The sequence below is a fragment of the Cygnus olor genome (assembly GCF_009769625.2).
Source record: "Cygnus olor isolate bCygOlo1 chromosome 31 unlocalized genomic scaffold, bCygOlo1.pri.v2 SUPER_31A, whole genome shotgun sequence".
Taxonomy (NCBI): domain Eukaryota; kingdom Metazoa; phylum Chordata; class Aves; order Anseriformes; family Anatidae; genus Cygnus; species Cygnus olor.
The window spans coordinates 51,096-76,915 of NW_024429052.1; the positions used below are offsets into that span (position 1 = coordinate 51,096).

The 25,820-nt window shown below is 54.3% G+C and overlaps 1 protein-coding gene across 1 annotated transcript; it reads left to right on the forward strand.

The window, feature by feature from the left end:
- Nucleotides 1–721: 721 nt before the first annotated feature.
- Nucleotides 722–25,632, forward strand: LOC121062815 (antigen WC1.1-like). The gene is made up of 12 exons (XM_040543081.1): nt 722–779; nt 17,875–18,255; nt 19,295–19,603; nt 19,840–20,145; nt 20,254–20,580; nt 20,662–20,976; nt 21,102–21,416; nt 21,902–21,982; nt 23,088–23,228; nt 23,886–23,981; nt 24,697–24,849; nt 25,083–25,632. The coding sequence occupies exons 1-12, from the start codon at nt 722–724 to the stop codon at nt 25,337–25,339; spliced, it is 2,739 nt and encodes a 912-aa protein (XP_040399015.1). The 3' UTR covers nt 25,340–25,632.
- Nucleotides 25,633–25,820: the final 188 nt, after the last annotated feature.

Sequence of the window (25,820 nt, forward strand, 5' to 3'; positions counted from 1 at the left end):
AAGCACGGGACAGCTGGGAACAACACCAACGGACAAACCAACTTGCCTCACCCTGCACTGAGCCACTGCAAATCCTTTGCATCTCAGGACTCACAGGTGTTGAGCATGCGTGCCCCGGAAACGATCAGGATTTCAAAGCAAACTCCCCAGGGGAGATGATGGGGAGGGGGGCCCTGCTTCTCTTGGCATACTCAGGCAGCAGAAAGCATAACTCCAGGCAGGGAACTGCGGCAAGGTCTTGACAAGAAATACAGAGGGTGGACATGCTGTTGGGGAGTGTCTATGAGAAATGGCTTTGGTTTTGTGCAGAGAAATCTGTCCTAACTCTTCCTTGTCTTTTCCTCTTGGGACAGTCATCAGGGCCCACAGGCAGAAAATGTCCAACAGCAGCTTCCCCACAGAGTTCCTCCTCCTGCCATTTGCAGACACACGTGAGCTGCAGCTCCTGCACTTCGGGCTCTTCCTGGGCATCTACCTGGCTGCCCTCCTGGGCAATGGCTTCATCATCACGGCCATAGCCTGCGACCATCGCCTCCACACCCCCATGTACTTCTTCCTCCTCAACCTCTCCCTCTTTGACTTGGGCTCCATCTCTACCACTCTCCCCAAAGCTATTGCCAACTCCTTGTGGGAAACCAGGACCATCTCCTATTCGGGATGTGCTGCCCAGGTCTTTCTGCTAGTTTTTTTGATTTCAGGAGAGTGTTTTCTTCTCACCGTCATGGCCTATGACCGCTATGTTGCCATCTACAAACCACTGCGCTATGGGACACTCATAGGTGGTAGAACTTGTGTCAAAATGGCAGCAGCTGCCTGGGGCAGTGGCTTTCTCAATGCCATGGTGCACACTGCCAATATATTTTCACTCGCACTCTGTCATGGCAATGCTGTGGACCAGTTCTTCTGTGAAATTCCCCAGATCCTCAAGCTTTTCTGCACAGATGCCTACCTCAGAGAGGCTGGGCTTATTGTGGTTACAGCATGTTTACTCTTTGTGTGCTTTGTTTTCCTTGTACTGTCCTATGTGCAGATCTTCAGGGCTGTGCTAAGGATGCCCTCAGAGCAGGGCCGGCACAAAGCCTTTTCCACGTGCCTCCCTCACCCGGCTGTGGTCTCCCTGTTTCTCAGCACTGTCATGTTTGCCTACCTGAAGCCCCCCTCCATCTCTTTCCCATCCTCGGATCTGGTGGTGACAGTTTTGTACTCAGTCGTGTCTCCAGCAGTGAACCCCCTCATCTATAGCATGAGGAACCAGGAGATCAAAGGGGCACTGAAGAAACTGATCCTACTGGTGGTAGTTAAGAAGAAATAAAGTGCCTGTCTCTCTCCACAGATGATCTTTGATTGATCTCAGACAAATGTTGTGCTTTGGGGCATTCTGTCATTTATAACCATGGTTGTACACAAGTGCTTGAATTCATTTCATTTCTGCAGGGACAGGAACCCAGTCAGACTGACTCAGAGGCCTTATGTAAATGTGCCTATTGTCGAATGGCAGGTGGCCTCCTCTGTTTCTTCTATTCATTATAAAAGGATGTCTTCAGTGCAGAAGCCTGCAGTCAACACCAAGCTTTTTCTCTATGTCTCCCTCACTTGTCCGTAGACTGCCTGTTTGCCAGCAGCTCATTCTTTCCTCCCTGAAAGGTACACTCCAGCTGCTTCTCATCATCAGATCGAGTGCTGGCCGTACTGTACTTGATGATGTCTCTGACATTGAACTCCCACATCTAATGTCTGAGGAACCATGAGTTCCAGGAGAGGAGTGAGCAGTGAGAAATTTACCACAAGGAACCTTGTACCATCCACAAGAACCTGCTTCCCCTTCTCTGCACGGTTCCCAGAGTGTGTCTTTTCCTGTAGATATTTGTACCAATTGGTTATTCCTTCCTGTACAAGATCTGGCCTCCCTACTAGCATCTCTGGAACAGAAGGGGTATCCTGAGGACACTGCCCATGTTTCCTGGGGGCAGTGAAGAAATCAGACATGGGAGGCAGGAGACCAGCATGGCTGAGTCAGGACCGCTTAATAAAACTGAAGCACAGAAAGGAAAAGGAAAGGCAGTGGAGGCAGGGACATACAAGCTTGGAAGATTATAGGGGTATGGCCCAGGGGTGTATTGATCAGGAAAGCCAAGGCACAGATAGAGAGAAACTTGGCTAGGCATGCAAAGAGTAACAAAGAGTTCCTGCAGATATATACGGCAGCAAAGAAATTGTACCCTCCATAAAGAGTGGCATAGGGGACCTGGCTACAACTGACATGGAAAAGGCTGAGGTACTCAACAACTTTTTGGATTCAGGTTCACCGTCTCATTCCAGTCACAGAATGTCAAGGCAGGGACTGGGGGAGTAAAGTCCACTCATAGTAGACAGAGAACAGGTTTGAAACTACTTGAGGAACCTGAAGGTGCACAATTCCATAGGACCCAATCAGGTGCATTCCAGGGTCCTGAGGGAACTGGCAGATGAAGTTCCTAAGCCACTAACCATCATATCTGAAAAGTTGTTGTGGTCATGCAAAGTCTCAAAAGGCTGAAAAAGGGGAAATATAACACCCATTTTTTTAAATAGCTAAAAAGGACAACCCCTGGGAACTACAAACTGTAGTTCAACAAGTCCAAGTGCAAGGTCCTGTTCCTTGGTCAGGGCACTCCCCAATATCAATACAGACCAGGTGATGACTGGATTGAGAGCAGACCTGTGGAGGACTTGGGGATATTGGTAGATGAAAAGTTGGATGTAAGCTGGCAACGTGCACTTCCATCCCAGAAAGACAATCATATCCTGGGCTGCATCATAGTAGTGTAGCTAGCATGTCTAGGTAGGTGCTTCTCCTCCTCTGCTCCACCTGTGTGAGAGCCCACCAGGAGTACTGCATCCAGGTCTAGGGCCCAGTGTAAGAAAGAAGTAGACCTATGATAGAAGGTCATAAAAATCATCACAGGACTGGAAAGACTATCCTATCAAGAAAGCTTGGGAGAGGTGGGGTTCTCCAGCCTAGAGAAGAGAAGTCTCTGAGGAGACCTTAGTGTGCCCTTCTGATATATAAAGGGGGCCTACCAGAAGGCAGTGGAGAGACGCTTTACTTGGGTGTATAGTGACAGGACAAGGCGTGGCATTTTTAAATTACAAGAGGGCCTTGATAGTAGGGCCTCTTGTAGTGAGGGGCCCAAAACTGAACACAGTACTCGAGGTGCGGCCTCACCAGAGCTGAGTACAGAGGGGCAACCACCTCCCTAGCCCTGCTGGCCACCCTATTTCTGATAAAAGCCAGGATGCTGTTGGTCTTCTTGGCCACCTGAGCACACTGCTGGCTCATATTCATCTGGCTATTGACCAATACCCCCAGTTCCTTTCTGCCAGGCAACTTTCCAGCCACTCTTGCCCCAGCCTGTAGCATTGCATAGGGTTGTTACGCCCTGAGTGCAGGGCCCAGCACTTAGCCTTGATGAACCTCATACAGTTGGCCTCAGACCATTGGTCCAGATTCTCCTACCCCTACTCTCAAGCAAATCAACACTCACACCTAACTTGGTGTCATCTGCAAACTTACTGAGGGTGTATTCAATCTCTTGAATTGAATTGAATTGAATTGAATTCTTCAATCTCTTCAATCTCAAATCCAGATCATTGAGAAAGATTTTGAAGAGAAGTTGCCTCAGTGCTTAGCCCTGGGAGACACCACTAGTGACTGGCCTCCAACTGGATTTAATTCCATTTGCCATAAGTCTTTGGGCCTGGCCACCCATTGAACTTTTAACCCAAAGAATCATACACCCATCCAAGCCATGAGCAGCCAGTTTCTTCAGGTAAATGTTGTGGAAAACAGTGTCAAAAGCCTTACTGAAGTCTGGGTAGAACACATCCACAGTCTTTCCCTCATCCACTGAGCGTGTCACCTTGCTGTAGAGGCAGATCAGCTTTGTCAAGCAGGACCTGCCTTTCATAAACCCATGCTGACTGGGCCTGATCACCTGGTTACCCTGTAGGTGCCACATGGCACTCAGGATCATCTGCTCAATGAGCTTCCCTGACACCAAGGTTAGACTGACAGGCCTGTAGTTTCCCAGACCCTCCTTCTGACCCTTCTTGTAGATGGGTGTCACATTTGCTAGCCACCCGTCGACTGGGACTTCCCCAAATAGGCAGGACTGCTGATAAAGGATCGCAAGCGGCTTGGCAAACATTTTGGCCAGCTCCCTCTGTACCCTCAGGTGGATCCCATCCAGCCCCGTAGACTTGCATAATTCTAACTGGTTTAGCAGGAAGCTAATCATTTCCTCATGGATTAGGAGGGCTTCATTCTGCTCCCCATCCCTATCTACCCACTCAGGTGTCTGAGTCCCTGGAGAACAACTGTTCTTGCTGCTAAAGACTGGGGCAAAAAAAAAAAGACATTATGTATCTCAGCCTTTTGCTCATCTCATGTCACTACGGTTCCTTCTACATCAAATAAAGAGTGGACATTCTCCTTAGTCCTCCTGTTCTAGTTTATGCCTTTATAAATATATATATATATATATGTATATATATATATATATAGAGAGAGAGAGAGAGAGAGAGAGAGTCTTTAACAGCAGTAGTCAGGTTGAGTTCCAGTTGGGATTTGGCCCTTCCAATTTTCTCCCTGCACAGCCCCCAACATCTCTAGAGTCCTCCTGAGATCCTTCCCAAAGATTGGCGCTTAGTAAGGGGTGTCTCAAACTCAAGGAGTAGTCATGAGACATGTCCCAGCTCAAGGGGAGATCACTGCTGTGCGGACAGCTGCTTAGCAGGAAGGGGTCAAGAAATTTAAATGGTTGTCTTGTGATCAGGTTATGAAAGATGAGAAAAATAAGCATCAGACTCCTTGTACCTACAAATTCTTTTGTTCCTTGAGAAATTAGTCTTGAAAGAACCTGCTGCTATTCATACAGGAATTGCATGATTGATGGTCTGGTTTCCAAACTCATGAACATCAAAGTACATGGTGCAACCTGTTCCTGTGGGGGTAGTCAAAGAACAGGCTAGAATTAAAGAAGTTCATGGCCTGGTCAGGGTCGAGGCCTTTACTTCCTTTGGAGCCTGAATTAAATTACCTCCAGTTTGGTCAGGGACTTGAGCACATCCATCACAATAGCCAGTCCTGTGTGACCTTCTCCTAGCCCATGGGCTGCCATGGGGACTGTGCTGGGGGGGACATTTCCCTACCCCTGAATGCATCCTGGTTCGTGCAGTATCTGCCCCATGGGTCTGTGGGTAAATGGGATTTGGCCAGCCCATCTGTGGAGATCTTCTCTTCTCACCGTACAGATCCCAGCTCTGCCCAGTGGCAGCCCAGGAGCACTGCCACCACCCCTCTCTCCTGGGTGAAGAGGTGTCTCTGTGTGCCCTTCTCTGAGCCCATGCAGGGATTCACAGGGCATGTCTCTGCTTGGAGCTGGTCACTGCATCCTGCCTGCATGGACCCAGGACACCCTGGCCAGGCTGTCCTTGGAGATGAGCTTTTACGGTCCTCAGCCCACAGCTGGACCTGAGCACTGGCCTGGAGCACCGGCCTGGGAATGCACCCCACAGAAGAGCTCATGCTGTGCCAGGGTGCCAACTGTGAGTGTTTCCCAAATGCCCTAAGATAGAAACAATATTTTCACAGAATCACAGAATCATCTAGGTTGGAAAAGACCTCCAAAATCGCCTAGTCCAGCCTATGACCTAACACTAGCAAGTTCTCCACTAATCCATATCACTAAGCTCTTCATCTGAATGACTTTTAAATACCTCCAGGGATGTTGACTACACCACTTCCCTGGGCAGCCCATTCCAATGCCTAACAACCCTTTCAGTAAAGAAGTTTTTCCTAATATCCAACCTAAACCTCCCCTGGCCTCACCAGTGCTGAGTACAGGGTGGTTTTTTTCAAAACAAACAAACAAAAAGTTATGACTTCCGTACAATGGGTGCACGTTCAGGAACAAGTTTGTTACCCAGCTCCACTACCATTATGACTGAAGAACATACCAGTTTCGTATTGACACTCACTTACACTGCATGGGCCGTAGCTCTTGCCAAAGGTTGTCTCTAATTGAAGTCCCTTCTCAGAGAGTTCCAAATAGAGAGGAAGGGTGATTTCCCTTTCCCTGATGGCTGTGGTTTTGCTAATGCAGCCAAGGATGCACATGGACATCCTCACTCTAAAGGTACACTGTTCCCTTCCGTCCCACTTGTCTGCCCAGACCCAAAGGGCCTTTTCTGCAGTGCTGCTTGCCAACTGGTCATCCCAGCCTGGGCTGTTGCATGGAGTTGTTCCAGTGCAGTGGAAAAATGGCCATCACATTTGTCTTGCTTGAACTTTGTGGAGTTCTGGTTGGCCCATTTCATCAAACTGCTGAAGACTACTGCAGCCTCCTGCTACTCCTCATTCAAAGGGTCTGTCAAATCATCCTAAAAGGCATTCAAGCTGCACAATTTGCTCTTGTTGAGTTCACACCAGATGTTTCCAGTCCTCTCTTCATCCAAGCATCCTTCAGGTGCTTGGAAATTGCTTCCAGGAGGATTTGCTCCATCACTTTCCCAGGGACTGAGGGGAGGCTGACCTGCCTGTAGTTCCCCTGGCCTTCTGTCCTGGTTTCAGTTAGGACAGAGTTAATTTTCCTCCTAGTAGCTGGCAGGGTGCTATGTTTTGGATTAGGATGAGAACAGCGCTGATAACATGCTGATGTTTTAATTGTTGTAGAGCAGTGCTTACACCAAGCCAAGGACTTTTCAGCCTCTCTCTGTCCTGCTAGCGAGCAGGCTAGGGATGCAGCAGAAGCTGGGAGGGGACAGACCCAGGACAGCTGACCCAAACTGGCCAAAGGGGTATTCCATACCATCTGACGTCATGCTGAACAATATATAGGGGTGGCTAGCCGGGGTGGAGGGGTGGCCGGCTGCTCGGGGATAGGCTGGGCATCGGTCAACGGGTGGTGAGCAATTGCATTGTGCATCACTTATTTCGTACACATTATTACTATTAATACTATTATTATTATTATTATTGTTGTTATTCTTTTCCCTGTCTTAATAAACTGTCTTTATCTCAACTCACAGGCTTCACTTTCCCGTTTCTCTCCCCCATCCCGGAGAGGGAGGGGGGAGGGTGAGCGAACGGCTGTGTGGTGTTTGGCTGCCAGCCGGGCTAAACCACAACAGCCCATTTGGCGCCCAACGTGGGGCTCGAAGGGTTGAGATATCGACAGATTTGACCAGAGTGTGTTAAACTAAAATTGGTATAAGTATTCGACCTGCTTAATAGTTGCTAGTCACAATGTTGATTGCCTTAATCTCAAGTCTGCTGTGCCTGTTTCCCAAATTGAGTTTTATAGCAAGTTACTTTCTGTATGTGCTCCCTGTCGTGCTGTTTACCCTTTCCGGGCCCTGGTTTAAGATTGTTATGGTACTGTGTGGTGTAACGATGGCTTATGAAATGATGAAGTATCTGGTCATGACTCTAACCTGGTATTTGTACTCAGCACTGTCGTCGACTCTGTACTTCGGAAACCATATCTCAGAAACTATTAGCAATTACACCTATTGCCTTTTTTCATCAGGGAGTCAGTCTCTGGAGGGGACAGGGGAAGATATTTTTTCCTACCTGTTCACTCTCCCTTCCTCCTTCACCACCCTCTTATCCCCCGAGCTAGTTACGGTAGCTCTCCAAGATGTTGAATATCCTTGGGATACGCAGACCAGCATGTTCTTGTTGTTATGTCTCCTGAATGCGCTTCAGGTTTTGTTTAAGGTTAAACAACTACTTAGGAATCTCATCCGGAGATCTGTCTTGAGGCGGGATATTTGCGAGTGGCAGGGAGTGTGGGAGGATATGGGCAGGTTTCTAGGGCAGTGGGCACCTCCAGTGTTTTGGACATTCACCCCTGAACAACTGCAAAATCCTAAAAAACTGGTAGAATGCTTGAAAAAAAGGTGTCATGACTCTGGCAGTTCCAAAGTGACACAAATCACTGTGGCGTGCTGGGGTCTGGCTTGTGCCTATCGAGCTGCAATTGATGCTACTATCAACCTAGTGACAGACCCTGCGGCCGTTCCAGTCCCGGCTCCTGCAGCCACTCCAGATCCAGCTCCCGCAGTCGTTCCAGCTCCCGCAGCCGTTCCAGCTCCCGCAGCCGTCCCGGCTCCAGCTCCCGCAGCCGTTCCGGCTCCAGCTCCCGCAGCCGTTCCAGCTCCAGCTCCCGCAGCTGTCCCGGCTCCAGCTCCCGCAGCCGTTCCAGCTCCCGCAGCCGTTCCAGCTCCCGCAGCCGTCCCGGCTCCAGCTCCCGCAGCCGTTCCGGCTCCAGCTCCTGCAGCTGTCCCGGCTCCAGCTCCCGCAGCCATTCCAGCTCCCGCAGCGGTTCCGGCTCCAGCTCCCGCAGCTGTCCCGGCTCCAGCTCCCGCAGCCATTCCAGCTCCCGCAGCCGTTCCAGCTCCCGCAGCCGTCCCGGCTCCAGCTCCCGCAGCCGTTCCGGCTCCAGCTCCCGCAGCTGTCCCGGCTCCAGCTCCCGCAGCCGTTCCAGCTCCCGCAGCCGTCCCGGCTCCAGCTCCCGCAGCCATTCCCACTCCTGTGGCTGGGTCAGAGAAACGAACTGTAGCAGTGCAAGTTGCCCCTGCAGAGGGTACTCCAACCCCTGTGGCAGACCCTGTGGCTGGGTCGGAGAAACGAACTGTAGCAGTGCAAGTTGACCCTGCAGAGGGTACTCCAACCCCTGTGGCAGACCCTGTGGCTGGGTCGGAGAGGCGAGCTGTAGCAGTGCAAGTTGCCCCTGTAGAAAAGGTGAAAAAGTGGTATAGAGACTCAGGTCGTTTAGAACGCAGAAAGTCTTCTGCTAAGTCTGGGTCTGGAGAAGACGAGGCTGGGCCATCAAGTGTGCAGGAGGATGAAGATGAGGATGAGGATGTCAGTAAGTCAACAGTAACTACCCGAACCCTATACCAGCGTGAGCTACGAGATGTGCGAAAAGATTTTGGTCGCTGTATAGGTGAACAGCTTGTCACCTGGCTGCTCCGGTGCTGGGACACTGGAGCCAATGGTGTGAAATTAGAGGGCAGGGAAGCCAAGCGGTTGGGATCCCTTGCTAGAGATGCAAGCATTGACAAAGCAATTGGAGATGGAGCACGATCTCACAGCCTCTGGAGGCGTCTCCTGTTAGCTGTGAAGGGAAGGTATCCCTACAAGGAAGAACTTGTATGTGTACCAGTCAAGTGGACCACCATGGAGAAGGGAATTCAGTACCTGAGGGAATTAGCCATACGGGAAGTAATTTATAAGGACTTAAACGATGCACAAACATCCACAGATCCAGATGAAGTCCAGTGTACTCGACCCATATGGCGGAAGTTTGTACGGAATGCACCATCAACATGGGCCAGCACATTGGCAATAATAACCTGGAAAAACGGTGAAGATCCCACAGTGGGTGACATGGCTAAACAACTCCGGGAGTACGAAGGAAATCTCTCCTCTTCCCTACAGGCCTGCGTCTCGGCTGTGGAGAAACTCTCTGAAGAGTTCCACCAACTTAAAGAGAATTTATCTTCCCCCCCACCTGAACAAACCAGTGGCCACCAACTAAAAGAGAATACTTTGGAGAAACTTTTTGAAGAGGTCCAGCAACTTAAAGAGAGTGTATTTTCTTCCCCACCTGTACAAACCAGCGTCTCGGCTATTAGGGGTAAACGTGCATCCATGCAAAGAAGACAATATGGTGGGTACACACCCCGCACCACCCTGTGGTTTTACCTACGTGACCATGGAGAGGACATGAGAAAATGGGATGGAAAATCTACTGAGACTCTAGAGGCACGGGTACGTGAGTTGCAAAAGAAAACAATCGGGAGAAAGGGGTTCTCTGAAAAGTTTGCTGCTCCAACTTCTAGCAGGCAGTCTTTTAAACACAGAAGTGAAGATTCTGACCAGGACTAGAGGGGCCCTGCCTCCAGCCAGGGGGAGGAAAGGGACAACCGAGTTTATTGGACTGTGTGGATTCGATGGCCTGGCACGTCTGACGCACAGAAGTATAAGGCTCTAGTAGACACCGGTGCACAATGTACTCTAATGCCATCCAGCTGTAAAGGGCCAGAGCCCATCTGTATTTATGGCGTGACAGGGGGATCCCAGCAGTTAACTGTATTGGAAGCTGAAGTGAGTCTAACCGGAAATGAGTGGCAAAAGCACCGTATTGTGACTGGCCCGGATGCTCCGTGCATCCTTGGCATAGACTATCTTAGAAGAGGATATTTCAAGGACCCAAAAGGGTTCCGCTGGGCTTTTGGCATAGCTGCCTTAGAGACAGAGGACATTAAACAGTTGTCTACCTTGCCCGGTCTCTCAGAGGACCCTTCTGTTGTGGGGTTGCTGAGGGTTGAAGAACAGCAAGTGCCAATCGCTACCACAACTGTGCACCGGCGGCAATATCGCACCAACCGAGACTCCCTGATTCCCATCCACGAGCTAATTCGTCAACTGGAGAGCCAAGGAGTGATCAGCAAGACCCATTCACCTTTTAATAGTCCCATATGGCCAGTGCGAAAGTCTAATGGTGAGTGGAGACTAACAGTGGACTATCGTGGCCTGAACGAAGTCACGCCACCACTGAGTGCTGCAGTGCCGGACATGCTAGAACTCCAGTATGAACTGGAATCAAAGGCAGCCAAGTGGTATGCCACAATTGATATTGCTAATGCATTTTTCTCCATCCCTCTAGCAGCAGAGTGCAGGCCACAGTTTGCTTTCACTTGGAGGGGAGTCCAATATACTTGGAATCGGCTGCCCCAGGGGTGGAAACATAGCCCTACCATTTGCCATGGTCTGATCCAGTCTGCGCTGGAGCAGGGGGAGGCTCCTGAACACCTGCAGTACATCGATGACATCATTGTGTGGGGTGACACTGCAGAGGAAGTTTTTGAGAAAGGGAAGAAAATGGTCCAAATCCTTCTGAAGGCCGGTTTTGCCATAAAACAAAATAAAGTTAAAGGACCTGCACGAGAGATCCAGTTTTTAGGAATAAAATGGCAAGATGGACGTCGTCAAATTCCAATGGATGTGATCAACAAAATAACAGCTATGTCTCCACCAACTAGCAAGAAGGAAACACAAACTTTCCTAGGTGTCGTGGGGTTTTGGAGAATGCATATTCCAAATTACAGTCTGATTGTAAACCCGCTCTACCAAGTAACTCGTAAGAAGAATGCTTTTGAATGGGGCCCTGAGCAACGACAAGCCTTTGAACAAATTAAACAAGAAATAGTTCATGCAGTAGCCCTTGGGCCAGTCCGAACAGGACCAGATGTAAAGAATGTGCTCTACACCGCAGCCGGGGAGAATGGCCCCACCTGGAGCCTCTGGCAGAAAGAACCTGGGGAAACTCGAGGTCGACCCCTGGGGTTTTGGAGTCGGGGATACCGAGGATCTGAGGCCCGCTATACTCCAACCGAAAAGGAGATATTGGCAGCATATGAGGGAGTTCGATCTGCTTCGGAAGTGGTCGGTACTGAAGCGCAGCTCCTCCTGGCACCCCGACTGCCGGTACTGGGTTGGATGTTCAGAGGAAGGGTCCCCTCTACACATCATGCAACTGATGCTACATGGAGCAAGTGGGTTGCACTGATTACTCAGCGGGCTCGAATAGGAAACCCCAGTCGCCCAGGAATCCTGGAAGTGATTATGGACTGGCCAGAAGGCAAGTACTTTGGGATATCGTCAGAGGAGGAGGTGGTCCGTGCTGAAGAAGCCCCACTGTACAACAAGCTACCAGAAAATGAGAAGAAATATGCCCTGTTCACTGATGGGTCCTGTCGTATTGTGGGAAAGCATCGGAGATGGAAAGCTGCTGTATGGAGTCCTACACGACGAGTTGCAGAAGCTGCTGAGGGAGAAGGTGAATCGAGTCAGTTTGCAGAAGTGAAAGCCGTTCAGCTGGCCTTAGATATTGCTGAACGAGAAAAGGGGCCAGTTCTCTATCTCTATACTGATTCATGGATGGTAGCAAATGCCCTGTGGGGGTGGCTACAACAATGGAAGCAGAACAACTGGGAACGCCGGGGCAAACCCATCTGGGCTGCTGCATTGTGGCAAGATATTGCTGCCCGGGTAGAGAACCTGGTTGTAAAGGTACGCCATGTAGATGCTCATGTGCCCAAGAATCGGGCTACTGAAGAACATCAAAACAACCAGCAGGTGGATCAGGCTGCTAAGATTGAAGTGGCTCAGGTGGACCTGGACTGGCAACATAAAGGTGAATTATTTATAGCCCGATGGGCCCATGACACCTCAGGCCATCAAGGTAGAGATGCAACATACAGATGGGCTCGTGACCGGGGGTGGACCTGACCATGGACACTATAGCACAGGTTATTCATGATTGTGAAACATGTGCTGCAATTAAACAAGCCAAACGGTCAAAGCCTCTCTGGTATGGAGGACGATGGCTGAAATACAAATATGGAGAGGCCTGGCAGATTGATTACATCACACTCCCCCAAACCCGCAACGGCAAGCGCCACGTACTTACAATGGTGGAAGCAACCACCGGATGGCTGGAAACATATCCTGTGCCCCATGCCACCGCCCGGAACACTATCCTGGGCCTTGAAAAGCAAGTCCTATGGCGACATGGCACCCCAGAAAGAATTGAGTCAGACAATGGGACTCATTTCCGAAACAACCTTATAGACACTTGGGCCAAAGAACATGGTATTGAGTGGGTGTATCACATCCCTTATCATGCACCAGCCTCCGGGAAAGTTGAACGATACAATGGACTGTTAAAGACTACACTGAAAGCAATGGGTGCTGGGACATTCAAAAATTGGGATACACATCTGGCAAAGGCCACCTGGTTAGTCAATACTAGAGGATCTGCCAACCGAGCTGGACCTGCCCAATCAAACCTGTTACGCACTGTAGAAGGGGATAAAGTTCCTGTAGTGCACGTAAGAAACATGCTGGGTAAGACAGTCTGGGCTACTCCCGCCTCAGGAAAAGGCAAGCCCATTCGTGGGATTGCTTTTGCTCGGGGACCTGGATGCACTTGGTGGGTAATGCAAGAGAATGGGGAGGTCCGGTGTGTACCTCAAGGGGACCTAATACTGGGTGAGAATAGCCCATGAGTTGAATTATAATATGTTAATCATCATATAACACTGTATGTCACCGCTACCATGGTTGCTATATATCATAGATGAAAATGGTGATTAATTAGAAAGTATTGGAAAGAGTGTAACCTGTGCATGACATAAATGGTATGGAATAAGGGGTGGATATCTGTCCTGGTTTCAGTTAGGACAGAGTTAATTTTCCTCCTAGTAGCTGGCAGGGTGCTATGTTTTGGATTAGGATGAGAACAGCGCTGATAACATGCTGATGTTTTAATTGTTGTAGAGCAGTGCTTACACCAAGCCAAGGACTTTTCAGCCTCTCTCTGTCCTGCTAGCGAGCAGGCTAGGGATGCAGCAGAAGCTGGGAGGGGACAGACCCAGGACAGCTGACCCAAACTGGCCAAAGGGGTATTCCATACCATCTGACGTCATGCTGAACAATATATAGGGGTGGCTAGCCGGGGTGGAGGGGTGGCCGGCTGCTCGGGGATAGGCTGGGCATCGGTCAACGGGTGGTGAGCAATTGCATTGTGCATCACTTATTTCGTACACATTATTACTATTAATACTATTATTATTATTATTATTGTTGTTATTCTTTTCCCTGTCTTAATAAACTGTCTTTATCTCAACTCACAGGCTTCACTTTCCCGTTTCTCTCCCCCATCCCGGAGAGGGAGGGGGGAGGGTGAGCGAACGGCTGTGTGGTGTTTGGCTGCCAGCCGGGCTAAACCACAACACCTTCCTTCTTGGTCTTTCTGAAGATGGCCAGGACATCCCTTGTCCCAAGCATCAAAAACCTCCCTGACCACCACAGCCTATCCCAGGTGACAGAAGCAGACACAATGATGTTGGCCAACACCCTCAGCACCCCAGGCTGCAGCTCATCACGTCCCGTAGCTGCATATGTCCAATGAGCTCACTGAGGGTGTCTCCACAGGTCCTTGGTCACTAGGTCCTGTTCCTCCTGATCAGTTTGCCCACATTTTTCTTTGCCTTCCTCTTGCTGCTAGCACACTTACTGAAGGCCTTCTTGCTACCCTCTGCATCCCTCACTGGTTCCATTTCCAGCTGAGTTCTGGCTCTCCAAGCTGCATCCCTGCATGAACAGACAAGGTGTCTGTGCTCCCCCTGAGCAGCCCGGCCCCCTTCAGCCATCCAAGACCTTCCACCCAGGTCCACTGAGCTCTGGTAGCCAGGGCAGTGGTAGAGGCTCAGTGGGAGCAGCTCCTCCAGGACTTCCCTGGGAAAAGCTGTGCCCAGCCTGGGGATGCTGGGCCAATGGCATCCTTGCCTGCATGAGAACTAGGGTGGCCAGCAGGACCAGGAAACTGACTGTTCTCTTCTAGGCAGCACAGAATCATAGAATGTTTTCTGTTGGAAGGGACTTTAAGGATCATGTAGTTCCAGCACAGACCCCCACCCCACCCCATCATGGGCAGGGACATCTTCCAACAGATCATATGTGCTTACGAGGTCACTGTCAGCTGAAGATCTGATAGGCCAGGAGCAGGCCCATGGCAGGTGAATGTTCCTGTGATGCCAGTGGTGCCTGAGTAGCTGGCAGGCCTGTGCTAGACACTGTGAGGATCCTGGTGCCTGAGAAGCTAGTAGGCCAGGAATAAGCACATGGCTTAAGTGGGTGTTTGGGAGGTTATGATGTCACGTCAGTGATGGTACCCCATGCTTGATTGCTCCCGAAATCCATGTCTATGTGGTGCTTAGTTCAGTGGCTGCACAAATATCAGAGAATCACAGAATCATAGAATGGTTTGGGTTGTAAGAACCCTAGTGACCATCTAGTCCCAACCCCCTTGCTACAGGCAGGGACACCTTCCAGTAGGCAACATGTGCTTATGAGGTCATGGTCAGCTGAAGAGCTGATAGGCCAGGAGCAGGCCCCTGGCCTGTGAATGCCATTTGGATGCCAGTGGTGCCTGTGTAACTAAGTGGCTGAGAGCAAACATGGCCTGTGCTAGATGCTGTGAGGACCCTGGTGCCTGAGAAGCCAGTAGGCCAGGAATAAGCACATGGCTTGTGTGGGTCTGTGGGGAGCTCATTGGTGATCAATTAGCTGATAGGTCAGGGCAAGGCCCATGGATTGTACAGGTACCTGTGAGGTCACTGGTGCCTGAGGAGCTGGCAGGCTTTCAACAGGCCAAGAACTTGTGTAGGTGTTGGTGAGGTCATTGCTGTCTGAATACAGGCCAGGAGCAGGCCCATGGCAGGTGAGGATGCTATGGCATCACCTGGAGCTGGGTTGGACAGAATCATGAAATATCGCGCGCTGGAAAGAACTGAAGATCAGTGAGTCCAACTCCAACCTCCAGACTAAAAAATAAACTATTTGTATCTAAAAAACTATAAAGAGTATAAATATGCATTAAAAATATATATATATACAAATAAAATACATATATTTATAAAAATAAAAATTATGTATATAATAATATAATATAACATAATACAACATAATATAATATAAACTATAATATATAAAAATATAATATAATATTGTATTATAATATCATATATTTAAAATAATGTGCAATATATAATAATATATATAAAATAATATATATAATCTAATCTAATATATAAAGTATAATAATGTACTGTATATAATATAGTATATATAAAATGTAATTTAAATATATATTATAAAGATAAAATCTATAACATACAATAATAATATAATGTAATGTAATGTAATATAATATAATGTAATGTAATGTAATATAATGTAATATAATATAATAATATATAATGTAATAATATATAATATAATATAAATATATATAATATTTTTATATATATTTATAAAATGTATATAGATTTTAAAATTATATATAAATATATAAAATAAACGATATGTCTGAGAGCATTGTCCAAACACTTCTTGAACCCTGCCAGGCTTGGTGCTGTGAGGAGGCTGGGAGGCACCGCAGGGCCATGCCTGGGCACGGGGCCAGGAGGAAACCACTGCCTTCCTGCCCGGGCACCATGTCACGTGGGCTGCGGTTTGTGCACCTGCAGTGGCAGGCAGGCTCCAGCTCCCGACCCGCCGCGGGGAATAACGGCCCCTGGGTGACACGCTGAGAGCCAGGGAGACGCCTGAGGCTCTGGGCTGCAGGTCTGCTGCCAGGGCAGGCCCTGGACTAGCTCTGGCTGCTGCCAGGACCCCACAGGAGGCTCCCTGGGGAGGGACGGGCCAGCCAGCACTCCCGGCATGGGGCTCGGGCCCTGCCCAAGGGCCTTTCCCAGCTGCTGCTGCCAGCACAGTGGGGGCTGTAGCAGGGGCAGGGGCTGGTCCCTTCCCAGCCTGACACAGCCCCGCTGCAGACCCAGCCCCGTGGATCCCATGGCGCAGGGACGGAAGGACAATCGCACCTTGGGCTCTTGGATGCTACAGCTTAGGAGATGCTCCGTGCTCCCGGTCCCCACAGCAGGCTGCAAGGGCTGTCAGACCCATCTGCCCCCACACCCAGCCCTACCCCAGATGATCTCCCACCGCAGTGACGTGAGACCCGCAGCGGAGCCGTCCCTCATATATGGTCATGAAGAGCGCTGGAGAAGTTCATTGGAGAGCTGGGCTGCGTCGGAGGGGAGATAAGTGTCGATAACGTCTAAAAAGGTGCCTGCTGCTTCGATTGGCTCCTCCTGCAGCTGGGACAGCATCTGCACAGATATATTGCCCTCCCATCACCTCCACTGCATCGTGGGTCCCCAGGAGCTCCAGCAGCAGGACCGTGCTGTCAGGGCAGGAGCCTCAGGATGGGGACAGAGGGACTCCTGTCCCCTTTGGTGCTGTGGCTGCTCCTCTGGGTGCAGCCATACAGAGGTAAGTGCCAGCTCCTCTGTTCCACAGCCTGGGGCTAGTGGGCAGCAGTGGGGTCACTGGGATCCCTCTGAGAGTGGGATTGTTTTCCAGGCACCACAGAAATGAGAGGCAGAAGGTTCTCAGTCTCTCAGCCCTGTTCTTTAATCTGTACCTGTCTGGGTGGGAGGGGGTAATCCATGTCCACAGCTCCCATGATTATGGCAGCCCATGTCTGGCTGCATTTCTAGACACTGTATCTTTGGGCACACTTTTGGGACCCCTTGTTCCCCAGCACCATGCCTCTGGAGCTGGAAGAGGCCCAGGAGGTGACAGAGGCCCTCAGTGATCTCCAGGGCACATCTATTGTCTGGGGTGCCCCAGAGGGGTTGTGTGCTGCTACCTGCCCCTGGGATCTGGGTAAACCCTGACCCCAGGAGGGCAGGTTGTGCCCCCCAGACAGAAGGTGACTGGGGCTTCTGCACCAAAGGTGGCAAAGAGGTGTCCTTCCCGGGGGGTCCTAGCCAAGCTTAGAGGCTGGGCTGACAGTAGAGATGAGGAGGGAATGCAGGTTGGAGGGGAACCTTGTGATTGACTCGGTGCCCCCTGGACAGACAGGAAGCCTCTGGGGTTTTGGTGCATTTTGGAGGTGCCTGGGGCAGGTGGGACAGGGGGAAGTATCAGTCAAGGAACATGGGGCTGTTCAGGGGGTGTTGGGCTGGGGACGAACGGGAGCCGTGTGCAGGGCTGGGGGTGGTGTGTGGGTGGGCATGGGCAGGGAGCCACTGGTGTGGGAGGAGGTGCTGAGGGCTGTGGGACAGTGAATGGCAGAGGAGGACTGGAGCTGGGCACCCCCAGCCCAGCGCACCCATGGGGACACCCCGCTGCCCCAGTGATAGCCCGTGGGAGCACGGCTCCCACCCTGAGGTCCGTGGATGTGCCTGATCCAGGGACATTCTCAGACCTGCAGTGTGGGGCTCGAAGCTCTCCTGACCCTTCCCTGTTGGTGTTTGAAGGGGCTGCGGAGGTGAGGCTGGCGGATGGCGGCAGGCGCTGTGCTGGGAGAGTGGAGGTGAAACTCCAGGATCAGTGGGGGACCGTGTGCCATTACTACTGGGACATGTCTGATGCTGCAGTGGTTTGTAGGCAGCTGGGCTGTGGGGTTGCTCTGGAAGCTCCTCACAATGGACACTTTGGGCCAGGATCTGGCCCCATTTGGATGGTTGGTGTTCAATGTCATGGCACCGAGTCTGCCCTGTCTGACTGCCGTCACGCAGGACGTGGTGAATCCTACTGTTCTCACAATTTCGATGCTGGAGTGATATGTTCAGGTAAAGGCTCAGCCCATTCCCCACATTTTGGAGATGGGACAGGGGAAAAGGGTAACAGCTCATGGGTCAGGGCACTAATGAGCTGGGTCTGTCACTGCTGTTGTCCCACGTCCCTGGGAAAAGCCCAGTGGAGCCCAGCCCAGACACCGAAACAGAGCCTTGTCCTTGAGCTGGAGCAGCCAACCCTGGGGAGGTGCCCGGGGCTGGGAGAGGAAAGCCCCCACCGTTCCCCATTGTGCTGGCTGGTTCCCATCTTTCTCCTCCCATTCACCCAGGCCCTGTCTGGCAGGCTGGTCCCTATGCCAGGGGAATCTAGAGCAACTCCCCCAGCCACCAGCAGCCTCAGGGAAGGGCGTGCAATGGCCCAGGCCTTTTGGGTTGTACCCCCAGCAGACAAGGGAACCTCAGCCAAAGCAGGGGGGCTGCTCAGAGGGCAGGAGCACTGGGCTTGGGCAGAGGAACAGGGTGGCAAGTGGCACCTTGTTCCTTTCCCAAGGTCACCCCATGAGAGCCAGTCCCCGGAGACACGGCCCCTCCAGGCAGTGCTGACCCTGTCCTCTGCTGCCTGCCCTGTGCCCCAGGGGCTGTGCCAGCACCTCCTGGCCCTCCTTGGTGCCTGCCCTCGCACCGGAACCTCATGTCAGCCCAGGGCTGCTCTCTGCCTGCTCTCCTGCCCGCTGCCCAGCTAGTGGCTGGGGACGTGCATGCCTGGCACCACACTCTGTCCCTGCCTGAGGACCCCCTTTTACCTGTTCCCCAGATGTGCCCCATCTAACAGCAGCTCCCCAAGAGCCCCAGCAGCCCCTGGGAACAGGAGGCTTTTCTGGCAGCTTGAAGGAGTTCCTCAGCCTGGCCTGAGCCCAGTGGGGTAGAGCAGGCTGCAGCAGCCCCCAGTGCCTGTTTGTACCACTGGCACCCACTGAGAGCTGCTGGGCTGGCCGTGGGGCTCTGCATGTGGCCACCTTAGGGATGAGGTGGGAGGTGGGCATGGAAGTGCCAGAGGGCTCTGGGAACTCACAGGTCTCCTTGGTTGCTCCAGGATTTGTCCAGCTGGTCGGAGGGGACAGCCCCTGCTCAGGAAGTGTGGAGGTCTATGACAGGGACCAGTGGAAAGCAGTCTGTGACTCCCACTTTGGTGCCAAAGCTGCTGAGGTGGTCTGCAGGGAGCTGCAGTGCGGCACAGCCCTGTCCGTCCATGGGGCAGCTCACGTGGGAGAAGGGGCCGGTTCCCTCTGGGACAGAGAGCTGCAGTGTGTGGGGAATGAATCCACCGTCCTCTTCTGCCCCTGGGGGACCCCCAAGGACGAGGCCTGCACCCACGGCAATGGCACTCATGTCACCTGCACACGTAAGGACTCGGTGTGGGATGGTGCCGACGTGGTCTGTGGTGGGGGCAGGAGAGCAGGGTGGGCACTGGGCTGTGCTGGGTGGGGGACAGGTGTGGTGAGGTGGTGGTCTGCAGCCCTAAAAGAGTGCTGCAGGAGGAGAAAGGCACGTTGTCCCTTTGGCCTCTCCTGCAGCCCCTGTGGGAGTAGGAGCACAAATGCAACCTCTCTCACCCTCCTTTGTCCCCAGAGTACACAGGGTTCAGGCTGGTGAACGGCAGCACAGCGTGTGCGGGCAGGGTGGAGGTCGAGGTGCTGGGGACGTGGGGGACCCTCTGTGCCTCCCGCTGGGACCCCTCGGACGCCCACGTTCTCTGTCGGCACCTCGGCTGTGGCTTTGCTGAGTCCATTCCTAGAGGAGGGCATTTTGGGAGAGGAACCGGCCCCGTCTGGAGAGACTCGTTCCACTGTGACGGGACTGAAGCCCACCTGGGGCAGTGCCCGGTGACTGCCCTGGGGGCCTCGCAGTGCTCCCACGAGAATGCTGCTGCTGTCATTTGCTCGGGTGAGTGCTGGGCAGTGCTGCAAAGTCCATTTGCCCCTGGTGTGTGACATGGCCACCCAGAGCTGGGGACCCCATGGCAGCGCCTGGCTGAATTTCTGCTCTCACCAGGCCCGGCTCGCCCCATGTCCCTGCGGCTGGTGGGCGGAGAGAGCCGGTGCGACGGGCGCGTGGAGGTCTTCCAGCACGGGACGTGGGGCAGAGTCCTGGATGAGCAGTGGGACATGCAGGAGGCCAGCGTGGTGTGCCGGCAGCTGCAGTGCAGAGAGGCAGAGGCAGCCTACACCCCTACGAGGGCCGACCGAGGACGGGGCTCCGTGGGGCTGCGCGGGGTGCGGTGCACAGGGCACGAGGCTAACCTGAGCCTCTGCAACGCCTCCCTGACTGAGAGCACACCATCAGCAGGGATCATGGAGGACGTGGGGGCCGTGTGCCAGGGTGAGTGGTGCTGCACATCCCCCAGGTGTGGGGCCGAGCAGGCAGCCAGCCCCTGATGACCGGGGCTTCTCCCCGCTGCAGGGAGCCGGCGGGTCCGGCTGGCGGACGGGGCTGGGCGCTGTGCCGGGAGAGTGGAGATCTACTACCAGGGGCGCTGGGGCACCGTCTGCGACGACGCCTGGGACCTGGCCGACGCCGATGTCGTTTGCCAGCAGCTGGGCTGCGGAGGGGCCGTGGAGGCAGCTGGGTCCGCTCGGTTTGGGGAGGGCTCCGGGCAGATCTGGCTGGACGGCGTCAACTGCTCCGGGGCCGAAGCTGCTCTCTGGGACTGCCCTGCTGAGGCCTGGGGGCAGCACAATTGTGGGCACAAGGAGGATGCAGGAGTCGTCTGCTCAGGTCTGTGCTGGGAGTGGGGCTGGGAGCAGGGGCCGGTGAGGCTGGGGTGAGGGCAGAGACAGTTAGGGCCAAGGCCATCAGTGGCTGATGTCCAAGGACGTCGCTGGGGCCTTTCCTCCTTCCAGAGTTCATGGCCCTGAGGCTGGAGAACAGTGATGGCTGCTCCGGGCGCCTGCAGGTTTTCTACAATGGGACGTGGGGCAGTGTTTGCTCCAACTCTATGACTACCGAGACGGTGTCACTGGTGTGCAAGGAGCTGGGCTGCGGGAATGAAGGGAACCAGGAAACAACCTCAATCTATGCCAAGCTGCCTGGCACCGCGTGGCTGGATCATGTGGAGTGTGGGAAGAGCAACAGCTCCTTCTGGCAGTGTCCCTCTGATCCCTGGCATCCGCAGTCGTGTGATGACCTCCGAGAAGAGACCCGCATCACCTGCAATGGTAAATCTGATTCATCAAGGCACCAGGTCCTGCTCCCCACTGGGTACGGTCAAATGCAGAGAAGGAACCCAGAGGGGCTTTGACTTCCTGCATTAGACCCTGTTACTGCTGGTGGCACAAAGGTGACTTCAGCTTTCAGAGCCACCCATGTCCACCAGCAGCAGTCAACAGGTGGGCTGCCAGCAGCCCCTGGAGGATGCAGGGGCATCGCCAGGCAAGGTCTCAGAGGGGACCATGCAGGGCTTGCAGGAGTCCTCCATCCACGGACAGCCTCCTGCTGCTCTGTGAACCAGGGACCCTGTGGGGATGCACACTCAGGTGCCCCCCACAGTGCCGTGTGTGTCCCCTGAATGAACGGGGTTCTGCTGCTGCCCTGACCCAGGCAGCATGGGGACATGTGAGCAGAGGTCAGCCCTGCTGTCTCCTGCATGACCCCCAGAGCAGTCCCTTCAGCCCAACTTCTCTTTCCTTTGGGACATGGACAGAAAGGCCGCAGGTGGCTGCATGCCCCAACTCCACGAGGTGCACAGGTAGGGAGCTGCCCCTGCGCGTGCCCCCCTCACCTGGCAGGGCTGTCCCAGCTGTCCCGGTGCAATAGGAGGTCGCTGCCTCCCCAGACAGGGAGAAGATCCGCACTGTGAGAGGCAAGGATGGCTGCTCGGGCAGAGTGGAGGTCTGGCACCGCGGCGCCTGGGGGACGCTGTGTGACAATGCCTGGGACATGCGGGATGCTGAGGTGGCATGCAGGCAGCTGGGCTGTGGCCCCGCGGTCTATGCCCTGGGCCAGGCTGCCTTTGGAGAGGGGACGGGCCCCATCTGGCTGATGGAGTGCAGGGGGACGGAGCTGTCTCTGCAGGACTGCTGGGCCCAGCCAGGGGACAGCGGTGCCTGCCAGCATAAGAAAGATGCGGCTGTGCATTGCTCAGGTGAGCAGTGGGGCTGGGAGACATCGCTGGTGGCTTGGCAAAGAGCTGGCTTGGGCGTCTCCCCTGCTGGAGCTTCCTCCCCACCAGCTCTACCCATCCCAGAGGGGTCAGCCCCTCTCTGCCTGGCCCTGCACCCTGGGGACATCCATGGCCCTAGTGTGGGCCCGAGCAAGGGTGTCCCTGCAGACTTGGAGGTTGGTGGTGGGTGGGGAGACGCCCCTGTGGGGCTGGATGTCCCCACACATCCCCTGGGCTGCCTGCACTGTCCTGTGAGTGGCCCAGAGCAGTGGTGCTGGGCCCTGTCCCTGCCACCCTGCCCAGCCCCGCAGGAGGGACAATTCAGGTGGCACATGTTGGGGCCATCTGCCAGGGAGGCTGCCTGGTACCGCAGCCCCAGCCTCTCAGCCCGGCTCTCCTTCTGCTCCCCTGCAGCTGCACCCAGGACAGCAACACCCCCCTCACAAGCAGGTAAGTTATTCTTCCCCCGGGGCTGGGTCTGCCCATGGCCAGGCTGTGACCCACAGCCAGGGGAAGGGGCTCCCTGCTGGGCTGTGAGACTCCCAGGAAGGCGAGGGAGCTGGGGGAAGTCTGTGACATACCCAGCAGGGTGGGAGCTGCCCCATCACCCAGCCGTGTCCCCCCAGCACCTGCAGCCCCTGCTGCCTTATGTGGTCAGGAGTGGCATGTCCTGCCCCCAGCCTCTCCCTTGCCTGATGCTGCCCCTGCCATGTTCCTGCCCATGCAGATCCCCCCCGGGATCCTCTGACCACCACCAGTGAGAGACTCTCGGTGCCTGTTGTCATCTGCATCATCCTGGGGGCCCTCCTCTGCCTGCTCCTGGCCCTCCTGGCTGGGCAGGTGCGAAGCGCCAGGGCTCGGCGCAGAGGTGGGTCCTTCCCCAGTGTTCCTGGTGGGGAGATACCTCCTGGAAGGGTTGGGTGTGCTGGGGTTGTTGGTGTCCTGGGGCACAGAAACAGAGCTGTGTGCTGCCTCCTGCCTCATGTGTTGCCCCACTGACTGATAGACCATGGAGCACCAGCAGCAAGGGGTGGAGAGAGCCTGGATGAGTCCTGGGTGAAGGAGAGAAATGTGAGAGCAGGGCTGGGTGAGACGGGGACTGTGCACTGCTGGCAGTGCTCTGGGCAGCACTGGCAGGAGGAACGTGGGGCAGCAGAGTCCATCACTGTGGAATCAGCCACCCCCCAACAGGGCATGGGCTGTGCTACTGACGTGTGGGGCAGAGATGGAGCAGCTCCATGGGGAGGGGAAATGCAGGAGCTGGTGCAGGGTGTGCACTGGGACGTGACCCAGGGACCAAAGGGGCACAAGGGCTGTCTCCAAAGGGATGGTGCGAGGCTGACACTGCCCCATACCATCTCCTTGGGGATGCTGCCCTCCCTGGGGTTGTGGCCGCAGTGCCACACACAGTGGGGCTGTGCTGTGGGGACAGCCGTGTGCTGGCCCAGGGAATGGGTCTGGGGGAGCCCAGTGGGGTCCCATCCCTCTCTGCCCATCCCCAGACCAGCCCTGCCTCTGTCCCCAGGCTCCGGGAGAGCTGGGGAGCCCTTCCCTGAGGCTGTGTACGAGGAGATCGCTTACAGCCTGGCGTGGGAGAAGCAGGCGAGGTTCAGTCTCTCAGGTGGGTACGTGTCCCTGCGGGGGCACATCTGCAGGGCCCTTTCTCCCCGCCCCAGACCAGGGCTGTGCCCTGCAGCTCCTCCCCATGGTCCCTGAAATGCTGGGGCTTTCATTTCTGTGGGAGAGCATCCAGGTGCTGGTCCCCACACAGGAGCTTCCTCCCCACCAGCTCTGCCCATCCCAGAGGGGACAGCCCCTCTCTGCCTGGCCCTGCACCCTGGGGACAGCCAAGGGATGAGCGAAGGGACTGTCCCAGGACAGCTCTGGGAGCCCCTCTGAGAAGGGGCTGGACCCAGAGGAGCTGGGGATCTCCTCCCCATGCAGCCCCAGCTCTGTTGGTGCCCATCCCCAGGAGTGCTGACCATGAGCTGGGGCAGCAGGGCTCATCCCACAGCACCCGCTGCAGCTCTCTGCAGGCTCCTTTTCAGAGGGGTCCTTGACCCAGCTGCAGTCCTACCTCAGGCACAGTGAGGAGGAGGATGGTCTGGGGCCAGACCAAGGGATTGGAGGGGGAAGGAGAGGAAGGGCTCCATCTCTCCTGCCTGCAGATAGACAGACAGCAGTGCTGCTGAGTGCTATCATCAGAGCTGGAAGCATGAAGACTCTGCTGTGGCCTGACACCAGCAGTGTGTCAGCCCTGTGTCCCTGCACACCCTCCCATCCTCTACTCTGCAGGACGTCTCTTCTCGCTTCCACCACCTGCCCTCTCCTTTCAGATGTCCCTGTCCTGCCTGGAGGTGACCCAGCAGATGGCTATGATGATGCCGGGGAGGTTTCTGACCCTGGGGAGGATCCTGTCCCTGGGCAGGGGGACTGGGATGTGCCCAGGGTTCCAGAGGAGGGAGATGGGCCCAGGGATGCAGCCACAGGTGAGAGGGCAATGCACCACTGCCACTTCTTTGGTGCCAACCCCAGGGCCAGGCAAGTCCATGTTGTATCGAGAGCCTGATCTCCCGGCACGGGGAACGTGTCCTGGGAGATTTCCTGGGGGCTGGGAGAATGGGCCGAATGTCTCAGGTCTGGCAAGGGGGAGGAAGGTGTTGTACAGCCCCAAAGGGCTCCCCACAGGACCAACCACAACAGCCTGCCTTGATGCTTACAGGGGGAAGCCTGAGCTCCCAGAGAAGTGCTGGGGCCCACGGAGCTGAGGGAGACACCTCGTCCCCCTTCCCGGGAAGCATGGGTTATGACGATGTTGAAGAGGTGTCTCTGGCATATCCCCACGAGGACACCCAGGATGTGTCACCGGAGCCCCATGCACAAGGGTCCCAGACCCCCAGGCCAGCAGAGCCCAGCCCTGCCGAGCAGCTGGGTGCAGCCAGGAGGGAGGAGAGCTCAGTGCCACTGGGAGAGCTGTGAGCACCAGCGAACGGTCTCCCTTTTCCAGCAGGCAGCAGACACACATGGGTATTTCCCCTCTTGGTATTCCCCTGTGTTTTTTTATGCTGTGTGTTGGTATTTCCTCATATTAAAACCCTCTGGGGGCTTTCCCCTAGATCCAGTGCTTCCCTGCCCAGGTGTCGGGGCGTCTCCCTGAGGCTGATCAAGGGGAGCAGAGCTCAGAAACACAGCGGTTGGGGAGGGTCACATCTTAGGGCCAGCAGGATCAGTGTCTGGCTGTGGGGCTGCCAGAGCCCCTGGTCCCTCGACACTATTCCTACTGACAGAGACATTTCCGTCCTGCCAGCCGCAGGCAGTTTCCAGACAAAGTGGCTTCTCTGTGAAGCCCCATGAGGCACTCACTGGCAGTGCCCACCCTCTGCTGCCTTGGGCCCCCATGGAGCCCAAGGATGCCTGCCCAGCACCCACGGGCAGAGATACCTCTCTTACAGGAGCTGAA

Excerpts from the sequence above, each read along its gene's own strand:
- LOC121062815 (XM_040543081.1), top strand. The coding sequence starts at position 722 with ATGGCCTATGACCGCTATGTTGCCATCTACAAACCACTGCGCTATGGG. Across the intron at positions 19,604-19,839 it reads CACTCATGTCACCTGCACAC|GGTTCAGGCTGGTGAACGGC; the intron begins GTAAGGACTCGG and ends CAGAGTACACAG. Across the intron at positions 24,850-25,082 it reads GCCCAGGGATGCAGCCACAG|GGGGAAGCCTGAGCTCCCAG; the intron begins GTGAGAGGGCAA and ends TGATGCTTACAG.